The following is a 22,150-nucleotide window of genomic DNA, read 5'->3' on the forward strand; positions in this document are numbered from 1 at the left end:
TCACTCTGATGTAACCTGGGAATGGTTCCACAAACATGCAGGGCAATTCAAAGACTGAGATGGCCACCCCGGAGTCCAGATTTGAACTCGAATCTGGGATGTCAAGGAATGCAGGTTCTGTGTTATGGATACTGCACCCATGAACAGACCACAATTGGTTGCCACCCTGCAAATGATTTGGTGTCAGCTGCTTCCAGAAGAGTACCAGGGACTTGTAGACTCACTTTCATGGCTTGTCACTGCAGCCTGCAGGACCAGACGTGGCCCCACGTGATATTATGTGCCTGTCCCATGACAATTGCTAAGTCAGTGTACATACATGCAGCAAATAATTTAAGTGCTTCTGCAAGAGAATAATTTCTAATCATAGTATTTTTTCCAAAAATGGCAAAGTAAACGCAACTACAATGAACGTATTTCCTATCAGTTTGGAGGTTATAGGAGCCCCTTGTGGCTTTCCCAAGAATATCTGTTACAAGTTTTATCTCGGGCTCATGATGAACACCTGAAGTGTTGTGTTACGACTATCAACTGTTGATACATAAGCGTTCATGAACAGTGTCGTCAATGTGGATTTGAAGAAAAGGAGTTGACACTTCAACTGCCTAGCCTGGGTGTAGCTGATTGAGGTTCAACCATTTTTGAACTGCTCTATCCATTAATAAAAATTCCTGTGGTTCACACAACTTTCACCATACTGTAAAATCATTCAAGAACACATTTTAACTAGGTTCTTCACCTCTGGAATGGGGGCGGGGGATGACGATGATGATGATGATGATGATGATGATAACAATAATAATAGTAACTGAACATTGTCAAACTAATTTAAAACTTCAAGGAGACATGCCATCATTAAATGTAATACAGAGCTTACAAACAGGACAATTTTTATCCATCAACTGTTTTCAGCTAATCCCAGCAATGACAATCTACAGTCATGTAAAAACAGTACTCCCCCTATAAACTGTTTCATTTCTACATCAACTCGTCTCTTTAATTATTGAAGGTTTCTTGAACTACAACTGCTTCAGAGAAATAAACCTAATTATTTTTTAACGGGAGCAGTGCACTATTAGCAACTACCTATCACAGACATCTCCATAATCCCTAGTACCTCATCTACATTCCACAGCTTTTACAAGATTTCATCATAATGTAATTTCATTTTTGTTAACTACGAAGTAACACCTTTGCATCAGTTAAGATTATCACAGCCCGATGGTGGTGACCGAGGAAGTCACTGAAAGCCCAAGTTATTACTGAAACCTTATTCAGCAAAGATACATCACGATCAGCAGCAGCAATTCAGCATCAAGTGCTGGAGAAAGGCCTGCTCTAAACTTTCCCTTACTTTATGCTCTTCGTTTTATACACATTCATGTGACTCCCATACGCTTTCTAATGTCATCAACCCACTTTTCAATAATACATCCTTTCCTTATCTCTTGGAACCCTACAACGAACTTCCCTTGTCTGCCTCCTACCATCCATGCACCTGTCTCACTCATCACCACCATGTGTGTATTCTTTACCATCATCATAATTTTGTTTTCCTCTCCAGTCTGCTATCTGATCAATTTGTTTGTTTTCGAGTCTCTTCTAACAATTCTCATCATGTATTTCTCATCTGCCCTCAAAGAGGCCTCAGTTTATGAATGGTTTTCACTTTGAAATTCACATATCACTATCAGTCAAAATGTAGCACATTCTGGAAGTGAACTTTCCTTTTTACACACTCTGGAAACTTAGTTTTGGAAACACTGTTTAGTTTACCTGAAACAGTCAAAAGCTTCCACAAAAACCATGAATTCATACAATATGAGAATTCATTATAACTCAAACAATGGAAAATCCAGAATGGAATGTAACAATACCAGAGAAGATAAGTTGCTATTCACCATATAGCGGAGATGCTGAGTCGCAGATAGGCACAACAAAAAGACACACAATTAAAGCTTTTCGCCATTAAGGCCTTTGTCAGTTGTAGACAGACACACACACACACACACACACACACACACACACACACACACGCAAGCAACTTGCACACACACGTCTGCAGTCTCAGAGAGCTGAGACCAAACTGCGAACAGCAGCACCAGTGCATGATGGGAGTGGTGACTGGGTGGGGGTAAGGAGGAGGCTGGGGCGGGGAGGAGGAAGGATAGTATGGTGGGAGTGGCGGACTGTCAAGTGTTACAGATTAGACGGAGGTCAGGAGAGAAGGTGCGGAGGGGGGAGGGGGTAAGTAGCGGAAAGGAGAGAAAAGAAAGAGATTAAAAAACTGGGTGTGGCGGTGAAATGATGGCTGTGTAATGCTGGAATGGGAACAGGGAGAGGGCTGGATGGGTGGGGACAGTGACTACCGAAGGTTGAGACCAGGAGGGTTACGGGAATGTAGGATGTATTGCAAGGAAAGTTCCCTTACCTCTCGTAGTGCCCTGAAATGAGAAATGTCCTGCCCACTATCCTTCCCACCCCTCCTACCGTGGTATTCTGCCACTCCCATCATGCACTGGTGCTGCTGTTCACAGTGTGGTCTCAGCTCTCTGAGACTGCAGACATGTGTGCAAGTTGCATTTGTGTGTGTGTGTGTGTGTGTGTGTGTGTGTGTGTGTGTGTGTGTGTGTGTGTACTGCTGACAAAGGCCTTAATGGCCGAAACCTTTAATTGTGTGAATCTTTTTGTTGTGTCTATCGCGGCTCAGCATCTCCAATCCATTATAACTGTTTCATTCTATGATTCCATTCATTGGTTACAAATGGAGAAGACATTAACTAATTTCATACAAGATGGGTGAATCAGATTTTGATCAGATGAAGGAACGAGTGGCTTCTGCAGTGGATATATGACATTTGGCATCAATATTACATATACAGTAGAGCATTGTAAACTTAGTACTTTGGGGTTATGAAACTAATCATCATACATTAATACTTACTTTTTTACTATCATAAGCACTTTTCATCTTGTACTAAGAACTGAAACCCATAACAACTGTTCAAAGTGATAAGTGTCAATCCGTAATTTTGAAATCACACTGGTGATACAAGATGAGAGTGATGTGTGGATTTTCATCACTCAAGACACGGCTACTGTGGCAGTTGAATAATTCAAACTGTACTGTACAGGATAATACAGGGGCTCTATGAAAAGTAGGTTTTGACACTGTCTGGTGTGCAGATTCCTGCTGCCTGTTAATTCTGTGCTGTAATCCATTTTCTTTGTGTGAAAAACATAAAAGATGCAGACATTCGTAGTGAAATTTGTGCAACATACAGGTGAACACAATGAGTGATAGTGCTGAAAGAAAAGGTGCAGTTTGTTTCAGGAATGTCGGATGAATGTCCATTATGAAAAATGGAATGGAATGGAAGATCATCTGTCATTACAAATGAACTTGTTGCGAACTTTAAGGACAGAATCAGAGAAAATTTTTTGTTCACAATTACAAAATTATCTATCACTTTCCCTCTGAAATCATGGACAGTGTTGCACAAACTTGCGACTGATAAGATTGGTTAATACAAGTTTTGTGGAAGATAGGTCCCATAGCTTCCAACCGATCTCCTCAAAACAAAGAGTTTGGCAACTGTAGTAATGTTTCTGATGTGGTATGATTCAGGAGATGAATTCCTCAATTAAACTGTGACAAGGTATGATACGTGAGTAGCATACGTCAACGTGGAGACAAAAAAACCAATCAATGGAGTGGGGTCACATTAGCTGGCCAGGGAAGGCATTAAAGTGGTGTCAAACATTTTCTGCACAACTAAAGACAAATTCTTTTTTGGTACAGAAAGGGATCCTTGCAGTTTTCATGGAAAGAAGCACTACAGTGAACTCTGAAATTCACTTTGAAACCAAAAAAGAACTTGGTAGAGCCATCAAGAAAAAAAGCGTGAGAAGCTGCATTCTTGCATTGCTTCTGCGCACAGTAACGCTACTCAACATGCTACCTTATGCACACAAATCTTGGTTAACAGATTCAACTGGGAATGGTTTGATCATCCTCCAAACAGCTCTGATTTACCATGCAATAATTCATACCCGATCCTAACAAAGAAAAAAATGGCTATTCTCCCATCGGTTTCAAGATCACTACAAGTTAAAGGAGTATGTAATAGAAAGCCTTTGTCAAAGGTGACAAAATTCTACAACTAGGGCATTGAAAAATTCATTCCTCGATTTGACAACTGCCTTAATGAAGAAGGTAGTTATGTAGAAAAATAGCTGACAGTTGTCAATTCAAGTTGTAGAGAATTAAAAAACATCTTAATGTACTGCTTTCTTTTTATAACTTACTTTCTGAACAGCAGTCACGGACTAACAGAAATGAAATCTTAATTGAAATTCAATTTGGTCCATTGTCTCAATATGATTTTTATGAAGGGGCTTTAATTGTGACTCCACCCATACTCTCCACAATGTATTCTTCATGCATTACATATAACCATCAATCACGACTTCATACTGTCTGAACTATTCATTTCAGACCTTGGGTCTTTATCGGAAATATTTAGTAAGCATCCTAAAGTGTGTGTATAATTTTAACACAAATAATGTTGCCAGGAAGAACCACATACTCAATGTACAGAGTTCACGAGAAAACTTTATCTGTAAAGACAGCAGTGGATGAAAATCTAAGTAAGAGAGTGTTAAGAAATTTATTAACCCCAGTAAAAAAATCTTTTGCCACAAAGCTGACAGTTGAATTTACTGTGCCACACAGTAATGTGACAGCAACTGTATCAACCAAACATTTACGGTAGAGTTGACAAGTAAGTGGTTATGTCTAGTTTTCCTGCTGATAAAGTAGTGGAATGAACATCAAAAACTCTTGCAATTAGTGAAAGAACAGTGCTGATTAAGGGAGTGTTATAGCAAAAGTGGAAAGAGACAGGCCTGAGACGTACAGATTCTGAGCTATCTGGATCAGATAACATATTTTTAGTGACCCCTTAAAAGAAGAGAAAGCAGCCACACTCAGTCACATACTTCCAGATTTATGCAATTCACAGGCATATTTATGATTATTACAGCAGGAAAGAATATTTTACTGTAGCAAAGTTACTAGTGTCATTATAACAAATTGAACTTTCCAGATATGGGGAAATGTCATAGACAATGCACTGAAAAGTATAGGTTTCCATTGCAAAGCACCAACAAGATGCAAATTCCCATCAGAAAAGGTGCATACTGTTACGGCTTAAAGCGTATCCTTGCAAAAACTTGTGGACAAAGACGTTCATTTGACAATATGGCTAGGTAAAACATGTTAAACCAGGTAAGCTGCCAGCAAATGCTGGACAGATGACAGTCCAAGCACTACAGGTCATCAGCTGATGGGAAGAGGAGCTAGACTAATTATGGTCTATGGAGGCTTTTCAAATGGTTTTGTTCCTGATGCACTTTTAGCTTTTTGGTCCAAAAAGCAGGGGATTACCATAAAGACATGGACCACACAATTTGTTGAGTGGTTCAGGAGCCTTTTAAAACAGTGTCCTGTCTCTACTGTAATGGATAATGCTCCATATCATTCACTGATACTGAACAAAGCCCCAACCACAAATGATCGCAAAGAAGTTATTGTACAGTAATTAGAAACGCAAAATATTACTGCAGATATGTGTACAGCAAAACATCTTTTATATTCACTTGTTAAAGAAAATAATCCTCTGATGCCTACGTATGTAGGAGACAAAATTGCCAAGGAGCAGCATCATAATGTAATAAGGCTGGCACCACATCACTGCCATTTCAACTATAGAGTGCTTTGATGTAAATACATACATAAGGAACAATAACATGTCCTTTACAATAACAGCAGTGGAAAGGCTGTTGTGTGAAGCTCCTGTGACCGTGGATGCAGCCTCATGGAGGAAAAAGGTTGAGGACATTGGAAAACTTGAGCAGCACAGACAATCATCAGTGACCATGAACAGCTAATGACTTGGCTTGGTGATGACAATGGTGAAGAGGGTTTTAACACTGATTCAGACAACAGTGATGATGGGGAGCTGGATCGAATTGCACCATAAATTCCTGAGTGACAATCTACGAATATTGGTTATTTACTGAATCACTGTCATTATAAAATGTAGGGCAAGAAATTACAATCTCTGTATTACTTATTTTGTAAACTATGTATGATATTGTTTTAAAGATATCAATCATCACCACATGCTTATTTTGTACTTCTTTGCTCCATTACTACATAACTACCTTCAAGTGTGTGCTTTGTTATGCTAATATCTACATTATTTTGTGTTTGTTTATTTGCTGTTAATGTGATAGCAATTCAAAAACAAATTGTTATATACACTGTTGCTCAACAGCTTACAGTTACAAGATGGAACTAAACCATACTGGCTGCTATGTGTATCGAGGCTACTGTTGCAACATCACTGTTTCAATCCAGTATAGCCAGCCTAACTTGGCATAACGCGAACTGTGCAATGTTTCGATAGTGCAGGTATGGAAGTGTTTTGAGTGGCTCAACAATATGTTACGTAGATGACCCATTCTCATACAGTCCACCTATAAGCTGTGTGTGCAAACTATCACTGTTTTACAATTGATAAAATGTGATACCTTACACTATGTTTTTTTTTACAGCCTCATACATTTACAATCAATGAATGTGTAATCTCTCTTTTAGCACTGGCAGAAAGTAAACACAGAATTATTTAATTAAAAACTGCATGAAAAATGTTGGGTCACACAGGCAGTAATAATTGGTAATACTTACAACATTTTCTTCTTTAATGTAGATCTGTTCAATTTCTGGTAGCTGGTAAGGGTCAGTTGATATCTGCAGGTAAGAAAAAACAATTAGTCCACATAGATTCACACAGCTGGAAAAAACTAAATTTGTGAGTTAAAAATTTATGTACTTAAAATTATCTTATTTTGTCAGTTGAAACAGTCCTCATCATCATTTAATGTATTATCCTACCACAAGGATTGATACTCACATGATTACTTTTTTATAAATGCCAATATCTTATCTCAATGCCTGATACTTCAAAGCATGTATCGGACTTCAAAGCATTTATCAGCTCTATCTTGGGTATGTATGCCTTATTTTAACACTAAAAGGACTGTGGCTGTCATTTTGACAGATGGTCTCCTTCAGTACACTTATTGCTTGTAAATAGTTTATTCTACAATTGCTTTTTGTATGACTTAATAAATATTTGTGAAGTACACATCTGAAAAGAATTAAAGCATTTACAACCTTTCTGAAAAGTGGATTAATGTACCACCATCCACAATTCTGACAGGTAGGGGCATGTGAACAACAGCTTTCAGAGTTATCTGCAAATATAGTTGTTTGACTTCCTGATTAGTTTACAGTATTCTGCAAACCTTTTATCAATGAGGAAGGAAGCTTTATGCACAAGTGGAACAGCTGGTGTTGACCACATTTCAGTTGCTTCATAATAGCATTTCGAAGATTTAGTTCATCAGATGCAACATCAAAAACATTATTTCAATGTCAGATGATGAATCTGATGATCCTTGTCACATTTGTGAAATCTATGAATTATGTGAAGATGACACTGTGAACACTATTGATGACGTGTACTAGATTCCTCACATCAATGGAATCAGTAGCTCTTCAGACAGCAACATTGCACCTACTGGACAGGAACAGGCCAAAGACAGGCAGATCAGTGTTGCTTTACCAATAGCAGGTAAGTTTGTATAGCCTTTACACCAGCACCACCAGCACCACCACCACCACCACCACCACCACCACCACCGTATTTGAACGCACATTTCAGAAAGCATTATAGGACTTTGCAAAGTTCATTTCACTGTATAATAATTGGAAGTTAATTGTCTGTGTTCTTAGTACAAAATGTTCATTTCACCATGTAATTTTCCAGAAAAAATGAAACTATATCCTGGTAAACTGGATAAATAGTATGAAACAAACTGGTAGACATCCAAATTTGTTTACTATTTTAAAAAGGCAAATAAAACTGCACCCATCAAAATGGTGGGTTAGTCATACTAGACAGACCACAACCGCCAGTCTTTCTAGTGCTAAACTGAGATCATTTTCTGACAACTGCACAACGCGCCCCCCCCCCCCCCCCCCCGCATCCCCCCCACACACACAGACACTCTGCATCATGTGCCACAATGAAAACTACAGAGCTGTTAACACATTTTAGTCTAAATTGATGTACTATATAAGAATCGGCGTATGAATCAATTTTACACAATGTTGTATGCCTGCTTTTTTACATATTGAAAATATGGGATGGAATAACAATGCCAATATGATTTAGAATGGTTTCTAACTCATGACATAAAGCAGGCATGGAGCAGAAGGCAGGCAGATTAGAGTATAGTGTTGGATAATATAATAACACACACACGTACAGAAAAGGAGGACGGAGGTGGTGAGGGGGGGGGGGGGGGGGGGGATGTATCTCCAGACATAGTGGCCCAACAGTTCTGGGAATCAGAACAGCATCTCTCTCTCTCTCTCTCTCTCTCTCTCTCTCTCTCTCTCTCTCTCTCTCTCTCTCTCTCTCTCACTTAAGTGGTGAAACAGCTAATGAAGGAACAACATGGACTACGACATGACAACTACGCAAGCTTTCCTGGATGATGGCCATCGCAGAACATCTTGAAAGCACCACTGAGACCAACAGGCCATCGAAGAAGTCTGTTAGAAAAGGTGTATATTCTAGTATATGGATGTTACTGATACAGGACAGCATGTGTCATAACATGAAGTGTGCAGAAAATAGAGCATGTCAAGAAATGCGTGATGATGACTGGATCATTGGCCTTGATGCATTAGAAGCCAAAGATTCCATTGAAGCTGTTATAATCGAATACATTTTTCCAGAGCACAATGAGCAGAAATAAATTCATTGAAGTATTGCAGTTTATGTGATTTGACAAAAGGGACATACATTCCCAAAGATGAAGGACAGACTGCTTTGTACCTGCAATCCCTTTGTAGGAACCTTCTATTGCCAATTACTTGCAGTGTTTCATTCCATGTGAAAATATAACTGTGGATGAGCAACTGTTTCCATGCAAGGCTAGATGCCCTTCCATTCAGTGTATGAGCAATAAACCAGACAAATTTGGAATAAAGTTTTGGCTTGCAGCTGATACAAATTCTAGTTACCTGGTAAATGGGTTTCTTTACCTGGACAAAAGATGAGCAATGCCCCCCACAGGTGTTTCTCTTGCAGAGCATGTTCTGATACGTCTTATATGACACATTGTCTCCATAGGAAGAAATATTATACATGACAAATTTTTCACAGCCAAATGCCTTATAGAAAGTTTGAAATGTAATAGTACAAGCATTATAGGCACAGCAAAGATATCTAGAAAGGAAATTCCTCAACCAGCAGAATCTAATGCAGCACCTTTGTGCACAAGTACAATGATCAGCCAGAAAACTATAACCACTGACCTAGTATTGATATAAACCCATCCAGGCAACAGCAGTGTTATCTGGGAGGCATGACTGTTAGTCAGACACACACACAGTGCATGTTCTCTAAGTGAGAGTGTTGTCCATGTGTAGAATGGGGAACACGCATGATCAATCCAAGTTTGACTGAGGGCAGACTGTGATGGCCTGGAGGCACAACATGAGCATTTTGGAAACTGCATGATTTGTCATGTGTTCAAGGAGTGCTGTGGTGACCGTCTCCAACATGTGGTGAAACCAAGGTGAAACTACATCCAGACGTCGTGGGGTTTGATGGCCATCCCTCATTACTGATGTTGGAATCGTATGCTGTGCAGACTGGTAAAACAGGACACGTGGCAAACTGTGGTGGAACTAACATCAGACTTTAATGCTGGCCAAAGTATAAGTGCGTGTGGACACATAGTATACTAAACACTCCCAACGATAGGCCTTCACAGCTAACAGGCCATTCGTGTGGCAATATTAACGCCACAACATTGGCAACTATGACTTAAATGGGCACGTGGCCATCAGCACTGGATGTCGGAACAGTGGGGCAGCATATATAGTCTGACGAATCCCGATACGTTCTTCATACCGATGGGAGGACGCAGATCTGTCATCTTCCAGGGGAACAGCTCCTTGACATCTGTACTGCAGGACAGAGACAAGCTGATGGTGGCTACATTATGCTCAAGGGAACATTCATGTCAGCATCCGGGGGGGCCCAGTGGAGCTCATACAAAGCACCATGAAGGTCAATGAGTATCGTACACAGGTTGCAGACCACAGACATCCCTTCATGACAATCATGTTTCCTGACCGCAGTGGCATTTTTCAACAAGACAATGTTAGATCCATGAGTAAAGCCAAGCCTGAAGCACATTGTCAATAACAAAATGGGCAACCATCAATAACAAAAGAGCCAATAGTAAGCACGACGCACAAAGAGGACTTTATAAACATTGGAATTAAATTTAATAGGCAAACAGCACTTCTGGTTAGAGAAAGAGAGAGAGAGAGAGAGAGAGAGAGAGAGAGAGAGAGAGAGCGCCTTCTGGTGGGGACAGCACTATGTCACGAGATGCTAACAAAGGACTTAGGACACAGTGCGTGACATTTTAAAGAGAGGCATCTCACCCCTCCATCCAGCCTCTTAAGAGCCAGTGAAAAATGGTGCACATTTAAAGCCAATAAGGAGGCAAGTAGCCTTCGACATTAAGTGATGGTAACAGCTGGTGGGGTCAAAGGGGAAATGTGAACAAAACTTGGGAGCAGGATGCTCCAGAGGAAATTGTGACAGAGAGTGCTACAGAAAAGTTTGAATATAGACTGACATGAGGTGCTCCTGGCAGGCAGCTGGGAAAGTCATAGCTCATTGCAGGATTAGCAACAAGAGCTGATGGGCATACAGGCAGTAGCCGTGGGACTCTTGAGTTTAGAATGTTAAACATTTTTGGAGAGTTACTTCAGTTATCTCCTGGCCTTTTATCTTTCACACCAGAATTTGTAGCATCTTAGCTAGGTCAACAGTCTCCCTCTCATTACAATCAAACTGCTAAGCCTTTTGTTAGGAACTGTGTCGCTCAATCCCAGGCAAAACCCATGTTTGGAATGTGGCGATAATGCACTTTGGTCACAAGGCCAGGAGTGTGATGGAATAGTTCGATGGACACAGTCATTAGTTCCAATTTATGTGCTGACTGAACCTAGAACCTAGATCTGAACCCAATCAAACACATCTGGGATGTGATAGAACATGGCGTCAGAGTTCATCACACCACATCCTGGAATTTAAAGGAAATAGGTGACGTGTGTGTGTGTGTGTGTGTGTGTGTGTGTGTGTCCATGCCACAATGTGTCACTGCTATTATCCATGTCAAAGGCAGACATACCAGCTATAAGGTCATAATGTTCTGGCACCTCAGTATGTACATCATAATTCAGGTGACATGAGTCTAACATGCTACTGGGGAAAAAGAATAAAAATGTGCTTGTTTTGAGTTCAATGCATAACAAAGTTACTATAAAATATGGATGTCACAGATGGCCCATGCATATTTTCTTCAATACATTGGATTATGCCGCTATTAATGCATAGGCATTCTATAAGGAAGTAGCAGGCAAAAAAGTAAGCAGACATCAGTTTATACGCAAGATGGTAGATAAGTAAAACAGTACCACAAGATAGCAATGTTCACAATATTATGAACAAAGTGCAGGAAGTGTGCTTGTGGACAATTTTTGAGCAATACTGAAAACACACACAGCAGATTATTATACAGGGTGAGTCACAGGAATAGGTTCATGCTTTGAAGGATGATAGTATTAGTGATTTTGAACAAAAAGCCTTGCATGGACATGTGCCCTATTCCAAATGGTTTCCGAGATAGAACACATTAAATGTACATTGTTATTTGGTCTATCTTTTGTATTATTCAGACACTTAATATTTATTGCACACCACAGCAGTGAAGAGGAAACTGGGATGAACAATTTGATACAGGACACTTCTGGTCTATCAAGTCGGGAAACTACATCAAACTGGCCTACAAAAGTACCCACATTACAGTGCATGTACATTGCATGAGACTTTCAACATTCTCATGCTCTTGTCATGCAAACTATTATCCTAGTAAAAAAATGAATAGGGCCATTTTATAGGAAAATTAATGTAGTTTAGTTTTGTACTGCAACACATTTTCACAGGAGCATGCAGTTTCTGAGTTTTTCAAGAGAGAGGTACATAAATGATAGTAATTATGTGTTCTACCTCGGAAACCATTTGAAATAGGGCATATGTTCACATGAAGCTTTTTTGTTCAGAATTACTAATACTATCAACCCTCAAAGCATTTAACTTATCTCCTGACTCATCCTGTATACTGTGCTATTCAAAATTTTATATTACAACACATTTTCCTAAAAAAAAGTTATCCATTTCACATTTTGTTATATATTTGGATTAATTCTTAGTACAAAATGTTCATTTCACCATGTAATTTTCCAGAAAAAATGAAACTATATCCTGGTAAACTGGATAAATAGTATGAAACAAACTGGTAGACATCCAAATTTGTTTACTATTTTAAAAAGGCAAATAAAACTGCACCCATCAAAATGGTGGGTTAGTCATACTAGACAGACCACAACCGCCAGTCTTTCTAGTGCTAAACTGAGATCATTTTCTGACAACTGCACAACGCGCCCCCCCCCCCCCCCCCCCCCCCCGCATCCCCCCCACACACACAGACACTCTGCATCATGTGCCACAATGAAAACTACAGAGCTGTTAACACATTTTAGTCTAAATTGATGTACTATATAAGAATCGGCGTATGAATCAATTTTACACAATGTTGTATGCCTGCTTTTTTACATATTGAAAATATGGGATGGAATAACAATGCCAATATGATTTAGAATGGTTTCTAACTCATGACATAAAGCAGGCATGGAGCAGAAGGCAGGCAGATTAGAGTATAGTGTTGGATAATATAATAACACACACACGTACAGAAAAGGAGGACGGAGGTGGTGAGGGGGGGGGGGGGGGGGGGGGGGGGAGATGTATCTCCAGACATAGTGGCCCAACAGTTCTGGGAATCAGAACAGCATCTCTCTCTCTCTCTCTCTCTCTCTCTCTCTCTCTCTCTCTCTCTCTCTCTCTCTCTCTCTGTGTGTGTGTGTGTGTGTGTGTGTGTGTGTGTGTGTTCCCAATCTTATTCAGGTGTATGCCCTGCTTCACTAAACAGCATCTGTTTATAGCCCTAACTGGTGAGAGCTGGATTAGACATTACAAGTATGAAATAACTGTGTAGTAACATTAATTTCTGCTAGATTAATCAAATATTTATGCACATGGAAACTTTTACAAATACTAAACTAACTGATATTGCACATATCTAACATATATGAGATATGTCTAAAAAGAAAGATGATGAAACTTACCAAACAAAAGCGCTGGCAGGTCGATAGACACACAAACAAACACAAACATACACACAAAATTCTAGCTTTCGCAACCAATGGTTGCCTCGTCAGGAAAGAGGGAAGGAGAAGGAAAGACAAAAGGATATGGGTTTTAAGGGAGAGGGTAAGGAGTCATTCCAATCCCGGGAGCGGAAAGACTTACCTTAGGGGGACAAAAGGACAGGTATACACTCGCACACACACACACATATCCATCCACACATACACTGTGTATGTGTGGATGGATATGTGTGTGTGTGCGAGTGTATACCTGTCCTTTTGTCCCCCTAAGGTAAGTCTTTCCGCTCCCGGGATTGGAATGACTCCTTACCCTCTCCCTTAAAACCCATATCCTTTTGTCTTTCCTTCTCCTTCCCTCTTTCCTGACGAGGCAACCATTGGTTGCGAAAGCTAGAATTTTGTGTGTATGTTTGTGTTTGTTTGTGTGTCTATCGACCTGCCAGCGCTTTTGTTTGGTAAGTTTCATCATCTTTCTTTTTAGATATATTTTTCCCACGTGGAATGTTTCCCTCTATTATATTCATATATGAGATATGCTAAGTGAAACTTTAAATCTGCAGTTATTCATAAATTGAAATGAAACTGATGAACAGATCACAGCCATGCAGTGACTGAAACCCAGATCCATTGTTTTTTAGTGCCATTCTGTCACTAACTGAGCCATTGTTTGGTTGTGTTTTACGGTGCAAAAACAACTGGGGTCATAGACGTACAAATCAAAACTACAGAACACGAAAACAGAGAGGCATTAAAAAATGACTAAGTCAATCCCAATCGACATAAGAGAAGACAGCTAAAAACAGTGACGTGGAGAAAGCACTACAAAAGACACCACACAGAAACAGAGGTCCAGATCTAAAAATTAAATGGCCTTTGCCATATTGCTATAATGGATAAAAAGTAAAACACGGTCAACAGATCGTGCATCAATTGCTAAAACAGCTGATAACTTAAGACGGCAAATTCAAGTGGGAACATAAACGGTTAAAAAGTGGGCACTCCGTCAGGAAGTGGCGGACAGTTAAAACTTGGGTTCAAAGTATACAAAGTGATGTGGGAGAGCCACTTATCAAATGGTGATGGCTAAAAAGGCAGTGCCCAATACACAACCTAGTTAAAATGATCTCCTTCCGGTGGGAGGGCCAAGAGGAGGTTATCCGTGCTGCTGGGAGAGGATTAATGATCCAGAGCTTATTGCCTTGAAGGGAGGACCAATGGTGAAGAGAAAGTGACACCATCTCCTGACAGGCGGCAACACAGAGATCATTGGAGGGAATATAGGAACTAGTGGACTGAGGTACAAGGACTGCAGACTTGGCAGCAGTGTCAGTGGCCTCGTTTCCTGGCAGACCAACGTGACCAGGAATCCGCATGAACAATATAGTGGCTCAACCAAGAGTGAGCAAGTGACAGGTTTCCTGGATCCGTTGCACCAAGGGATGGGCGGTGTACAGCACACACAGACTTTGAAGGGTGCTGAGAGAGTCTGAGCTGAGGACACAATTAAAAAGTCTGTGTCGCTGGTAGTACTCTGTAGCCTGATACAGGCCGAAGACCTCGGCTGTAAACACTGAGCAGTGTGCCAGAAGCCGATATCGAAAAACATTGGTGCCAATGACAAAGGCACGCCCGACGCCACAGTCAGTGTGAGAGCCATCAGTATACACAAAGGTACTATCGCGAAGTTCCATTCAAAGGTCGTGAAACTGAAGGTGATAGAGCAAGGCTGGAGTAGTGTCCTTAGGAAGCAAATGAAGGCCAAGGTTAACAAGGACCACTTCACGAAGCCAGGAGGATCCTGCTCCATGTGGTCCACAGAAGCATTGGCTTGCTGGGGCTGTTGGTCTGTGGAGTCCAGTGCAGAAAAACAGTTGGTGGTGCGTGCTGGAGACATGGAGGCTAGCTGGGCTAAGGTATCACATGGCAACACTGTTGAAGAGGATCTTCGAGTCGGCGAAGGAGAAGACCGTTTGGCTTTGTTGGACTTCTTCGATCCTTTCTGGTTAGCAGAGGAGGACTCAGATGCTGGTTGGCTGGAAGGATGTAAGAAGTCTTCACACTAGCACTACTACTGTCCTTTCCGGCCTACCAGCTACAGCTGGTTGCATCGCCACTTGAGGTGAGAGTTTGATGGATTGTTGCACAGCTGGACAAGGGGATGGCGATGCTACCTTGACACTGGGCAATTTCACAACATCAGAGCTGAAATTGAGGTTGCATGTCTGCGGGGCCATGTCCTTCACGGAGCAAAGGGTAGCAAGAACAGAACTGTAAGTGCCAGGTGAGAGAAAGGAGGGTTTGCGACTAGCCCATAACTTGCGAGCGCCTGGGTAAGCTACTTTTTCCTTTACCTGAATCTCCTGGGCAGCTTGCTCATCAAGATACATGGAACAAACCCAAGAGGCGGCGGCATGGCCACCATTGCAGTTGATACAGTGGGGAGGAGATGGACAATCGCCCTCGGGAGGATCCCTACCACAGGTTATGCATTTGTCTGGGTGTCAACAAGATGTTCTTCTACGGTTGAAATGATAACATTGGTATCAGTGCATCGGGTTTCGGAATGTACTGTCGGACTGTAATAATTTCAGAACCTGCTTTGATCTTGGACAGAAGGACCACCCTATCAATGGTGAGAAAAAGAGTTTGTGTGGGCACTAAGGCAGAATCTAAAATTTTCATCACCCGATGGACAGCAATGACACCCTGATCAGAGCGGTAGGATTGGATTTCGGTCTCGCTCAGACCGTCAAGCAGTCTAGTGTAAATAACACCATGGGAAGAATTAAGAGTTCTACGGGCCTCGACATGAACAGGATAGCCACGGAGAAACGAGGTGGCACGCAGTTGTTCTGCTTGAAAATCAGAAATAGTCTCCAACAGCAGAGTGCCATTCCATAAACGAGAAAAGGATTTCACACAGCCAGCAATTATATCAACACGTTTCTGAATAATAAACGAATTTACCATTGCGAAGTACTGACCGTCACCAGAACGTGAAACCATGAAGAACCGTGGTGCAGCTGGAAGGGTCTTTGAATTGTTAGCCTTATTCCATTTATGTTTTGTAAATGTTGATTCTGAAGAGGATGGCTCATTGCCAGAAAATCCCCCATAATCGCCAGCACCTCCGATGGTGCGCTCCTTCCAACTGGGGGCCCCTCTTCAAGGGGGTGCTGCCACCTTAGGTGATTGTTCACATCTCAGGTCACATCTGATAAACACCTGACAAGAGGGATGAATCAGCAATTTGGGAAGGTAGCCCCTCCTTGGGCCTGGCCTATACCAGGAGGTGCGTTTGAACCCCACCTGTTGGCACGGAACTGGGACTTACATGTTACCCAGCCACATGTTATGTATCAGACATACACTATGTGATCAAAAATATCCGGACACCTGGCTGAAAATGACTTACAAGTTCCTGGCGCCCTCCATCGGTAATGTTGGAATTCAATATGGTGTTGGCCCACCCCTAGCCTTGATGACAATTTCCACTCTCCTAGGCCCACATTCAATCAAGTGGTGGAATGTTCCTTGTTCTTGAAGAGTGTCACCCCATTCTTCATGGAGTGCGGCACTGAGTAGAGGTATCAATGTCAGTCGGTGAGGCTTGGGATGAAGTCTGCGTTCCAAAACATCTCAAAGGTGTTCTATAGGATTCAGGTGAGGACTCTGTGCAGGCCAGTTCATTACAGGGATGTTATTGTCATGTAACCACTCCGTCACAGGCCTTGCATTATGAACAGGTACTCGATTGTGTTGCAAGATGCAATCACCATCCCCGAATTGCTCTTCAACAGTGGGAAGCAAGAAGGTGCTTAAAACATCAGTGTAGGACTCTGCTGTGATAATTCTATGCAAAACAACAAGGGCTTCAAGCCCCCTCCACGAAAAACATGACCACACCATAGCACCACTATCTCCGAATTTTACTGTTGGTACTACATATGCTGGCAGATGACATTAACCGGGCATTCACCATACTCACACCCTGCCATCAGATCACTACATTGTGTACCATGATTCATCACTCCACACAATATTTTTCCACTGTTCAATCGTCCAATGTTTATAGTCCTTACACCAAGCGAGGTGTTGCTTGGCATTTACCGGTGTGATGTGTGGCTTACGAGTAGCCTCTCGACCATGAAATCCAAGTTTTCACACCTCCCACCTAACTGTCATAGTACTTACAGAGCATCCTCATGCAGTTTGGAATTCCTGGGTGATGGTGTGGATAGCTGTCTGCTTATTACACATTATGACCCTCTTCAATTGTCGGCAGTCTCTATCAGTCAACAGACGAGGTCGGCCTGTACACTTTTGTACTGTACGTTTCCACTTCATTATCACATCAGAAACAGTGGACCCAGGGATATTTAGGAGTGTGGAAATCTCGCATACAGATGTATGACACACATGACACCAAATCACCTGACCATGTTTGAAGTCCGTGAGTTCCGCGGAGTGCCACATTCTGCTCTCTCACTATGTCTAATGACTATTGAGGTCGCTGATATGGAGTACCTGGCAGTAGGTGGCAGCACAGTACACCTAACATGAGAAACATGTTTTGGGGGTGTCCGGATACTTTTGATCAGATAGTGTAAGGGCACAGGGAGGAAGAGGAAAGAGAGGAACCTCAAACACAAGTAGTGGAGGATGGATAGGAGAAGGTGAATGATGAAAGAAAGAAGAAATGAAAAACAGTGGTGAGACTGTTCTCATGTCAGTGACGGACAATGCAGAACATTCCCAATAACACCCCAGACATGTTCCCTAAGGGAGGGAAAAAAGAATAGCAAGAAGATAGACACACAGAACAGAAGGGAAAAGATGCTGTTAAGGCTGGGGCCCCGTGGTAGCCAAGCATGAACCCGACAAAGTGTGACGAGCCCCCTGGGGGCACTAACTGAGCCATTAAATTACAGGACGTGGTCTACATGCTCTGCTACAGTTTTTCATGTCACTACATTTTGAATTTTAATTTATGTAATTATTCATATTAATGTAACTATTTTATTAGGGCGCAGGAGAGAGATCAGAAATACATAACTGATAATTTTTATTTTAGTTGGAGCAACAATTGTGGTAATTTTTTTTTTAATAATGTGGCTGCCATTTGACTGCAATAATTTTTATTTTATTGTTGTAGATCCACATTTTTCAAATATAAGAACTTATTTATACATCAAAAGACATCAGGCTGGTACGAAATACAAATCCTTGATAAAAAACATATCTGGTTGCCTAGGCCAGATCTGTCAGTAGTAAAAGTGAGAACATCTCTAAAACACCTAAATATATGGCAGATTTCCATTTCTGGACCCTACAGAACAGTTGTTATATGAAACTGCAAACCAATGAACAGGTATGTGCCACACCATGTTTACTGGTTAGCAGTTTCATATAACAGCTGTGCTATAGGGTCCAGAAATGGAAATCTGCAATATATTTAGGTGTAATCAAACAGTGGAAAATCCAGGATAGAATAATGAAAACATTATGAAGATGATAGTTGCTACTCAACATACGGTACAGTAGAGATGCCGAGTCACAGATAGGCACAATGATAAGTCTGTTAAACATGTGAGCTTTCGGTCAAAAAGGCTTTCATTGGAATTACACACACACACACGCACGCACGCACGCACGCACACACACACACACACCAGCAGCAGTGTCTCTGGTTGCCGCGAAAGCTTACTTGTTGACAGTCTTTCCATTCTGCCTATCTACAACTCAGCATATCTGATATATGGTGAGTAGCATTGTTGTTGTTGTGGTCATCAGTCCTGAGACTGGTTTGATGCAGCTCTCCATGCTACTCTATCCTGTGAAAGCTTCTTCATCTCCCAGTACCTACTGCAACCTACATCCTTCTGAATCTGCTTAGTGTATTCATCTCTTGGTCTCCCTCTACGATTTTTACCCTCCATGCTGCCCTCCAATGCTAAATTTGTGATCCCTTGATGCCTCAAAACATGTCCTACCAACCGATCCCTTCTTCTAGTCAAGTTGTGCCACAAACTTCTCTTCGCCCCAATCCAATTCAATACCTCCTCATTAGTTACATGATCTACCCACCTTATCTTCAGCATTCTTCTGTAGCACCACATTTCGAAAGCTTCTATTCTCTTCTTGTCCAAACTAGTTATCGTCCATGTTTCACTTCCATACATGGCTACACTCCATACAAATACTTTCAGAAACGACTTCCTGACACTTAAATCTATACTCGATGTTAACAAATTTCTCTTCTTCAGAAACAATTTCCTTGCCATTGCCAGCCTACATTATATATCCTCTCTACATTTTATATCCTCTCTACTTCGACCATCATCAGTTATTTTACTCCCTAAATAGCAAAACTCCTTTACTACTTTAAGTGTCTCATTTCCTAATCTAATTCCCTCAGCATCACCAGATTTAATTTGACTACATTCCATTATCCTCGTTTTGCTTTTGTTGATGTTCATCTTATATCCTCCTTTCAAGACACTGTCCATTCCGTTCAACTGCTCTTCCAAGTCCTTTGCTGTCTCTGACAGAATTACAATGTCATCGGCGAACCTCAAAGTTTTTACTTCTTCTCCATGAATTTTAATACCTACTCCGAATTTTTCTTTTGTTTCCTTTACTGCTTGCTCAATATACAGATTGAATAACATCGGGGAGAGGCTACAACCCTGTCTCACTCCTTTCCCAACCACTGCTTCCCTTTCATGTTACTCGACTCTTATAACTGCCATCTGATTTCTGTACAAATTGTAAATAGCCTTTCGCTCCCTGTATTTTATACCTGCCACCTTCAGAATTTGAAAGAGAGTATTCCAGTTAACATTGTCAAAAGCTTTCTCTAAGTCTACAAATGCTAGAAACGTAGGTTTGCCTTTTCTTAATCTTTCTTCTAAGATAAGTTGTAAGGTTAGTATTACCTCACGTGTTCCAACATTTCTACGGAATCCAAACTGATCTTCCCTGAGGTCCGCTTCTACCAGTTTTTCCATTCGTCTGTAAAGAATTCGCGTTAGTATTTTGCAGCTGTGACTTATTAAACTGATAGTTCGGTAATTTTCACATCTGTCAACACCTGCTTTCTTTGGGATTGGAATTATTATATTCTTCTTGAAGTCTGAGGGTATTTCGCCTGTCTCATACATCTTGCTCACCAGATGGTAGAGTTTTGTCAAGACTGGCTCTCCCAAGGCCATCAGTAGTTCTAATGGAATGTTGTCTATTCCCAGGGCCTTGTTTCGACTAAGGTCTTTCAGTACTCTCTCAAACTCTTCACGCAGTATCTTATCTCCCATTTCGTCTTCATCTACATCCTCTTCCATTTCCATAATATTGTCCTCAAGTACATCGCCCTTGTATAAACCCTCTATATACTCCTTCCACCTTTCTGCCTTCCCTTCTTTGCTTAGAACTGGGTTGCCATCTGAGCTCTTAATATTCATACAAGTGGTTCTCTTCTCTCCAAAGGGCTCTTTAATTTTCCTGTAGGCAGTATCTATCTTACCCCTAGTGAGACAAGCCTCTACATCCTTACATTTGTCCTCTAGCCTTCCCTGCTTAGCCATTTTGAACTTCCTGTCGATCTCATTTTTGAGACGTTTGTATTCCTTTTTGCCTGCTTCATTTACTACATTTTTATATTTTCTCCTTTCATCAATTAAATTCAATATTTGTTCTGTTACCCAAGGATTTCTATTAGCCCTCGCCTTTTTACCTACTTGATCGTCTGCTGCCTTCACTACTTCATCTTTCAGAGCTACCCATTCTTCTTCTACTGTATTTCTTTCCCCCATTCCTGTCAATTGTTCCCTTATGCTCTCCCTGAAACTCTCTACAACCTCTGGTTCTTTCAGTTTATCCAGGTCCCATTTCCTTAGATTCCCACCTTTTTGCAGTTTCTTCAGTTTCAATCTGCCCCTGGAAATGTCTTACAATTTAAAACCTGGTTCCTAAATCTCTGTCTTACCATTATATAATCTATCTGATACCTTTTAGTATCTCCAGGATTCTTCCAGGTATACAACCTTCTTTTATGATTCTTGAACCCTCTTCCTTCTCCTTTAACCCTCCTGCCTGAAGAAGAAGCCACTGGCTACCTAAGCTTGCCTAATTATAACATTCTTTAATTTGTGTGTTCGGCCGCTGCTTGGTGGGTAGATTTTTTATTTAGCTACTTACATAATATTGTTAAAAACTTTATTATGTGTATAGTTAATGAATCTAGTACTCAATAGCAAAGTTTGTGCTGTTCTGAAACTTCCTGGTGGATTAAAACTACATGCCAGACTGGGACTCAAAACTAGAACCTTGCTTTTTGGCAAGAAAAACCAGTACTTACTGAATTATCCATGTATGACTAATGATCTGCTCACACTGATTATTTCCAAGTGTGCTACTGCAGCACGGTTATGCACGAGAACTTGGTATTAGCAGAACTGAAGTTGAGAAGGCAAGTCACGAGTTGTATTTGCACAGTTAAACTGATTAGAACATTGCCCACAAAAAGTCTAGATTCAGGTTCAAGTCCTAGTGCAGTATTCCTGTCAATAGTTACAAATTAATCTTACAATGTTTCTGTGTGGCACTTCTTAAAGCAGTTTTCTGGGTGAAGTCCTCCCACTACATACCTGACACTCAGATATTGGTTTTGATTTTCAAAGAGAGAAGATAAAAACGAAC

At 41.0% G+C, this 22,150-nt stretch overlaps 1 protein-coding gene across 3 annotated transcripts in view; it reads right to left on the minus strand.

Moving 5' to 3' along the window:
* The window catches only part of LOC124551234, a 317,793-nt gene that overhangs the window by 277,947 nt on the left and 17,696 nt on the right, over nt 1–22,150 (minus strand). For all 3 annotated transcript variants that reach the window (XM_047126226.1, XM_047126227.1, XM_047126228.1), the window contains exon 3: nt 6,755–6,817. In XM_047126226.1, the coding sequence (XP_046982182.1) occupies nt 6,755–6,817 (63 nt within the window). The remainder of the gene's footprint in view (nt 1–6,754; nt 6,818–22,150) is intronic.

The sequence above is a fragment of the Schistocerca americana genome, chromosome 9 (genome assembly GCF_021461395.2).
Source record: "Schistocerca americana isolate TAMUIC-IGC-003095 chromosome 9, iqSchAmer2.1, whole genome shotgun sequence".
Lineage (NCBI taxonomy): Eukaryota > Metazoa > Arthropoda > Insecta > Orthoptera > Acrididae > Schistocerca > Schistocerca americana.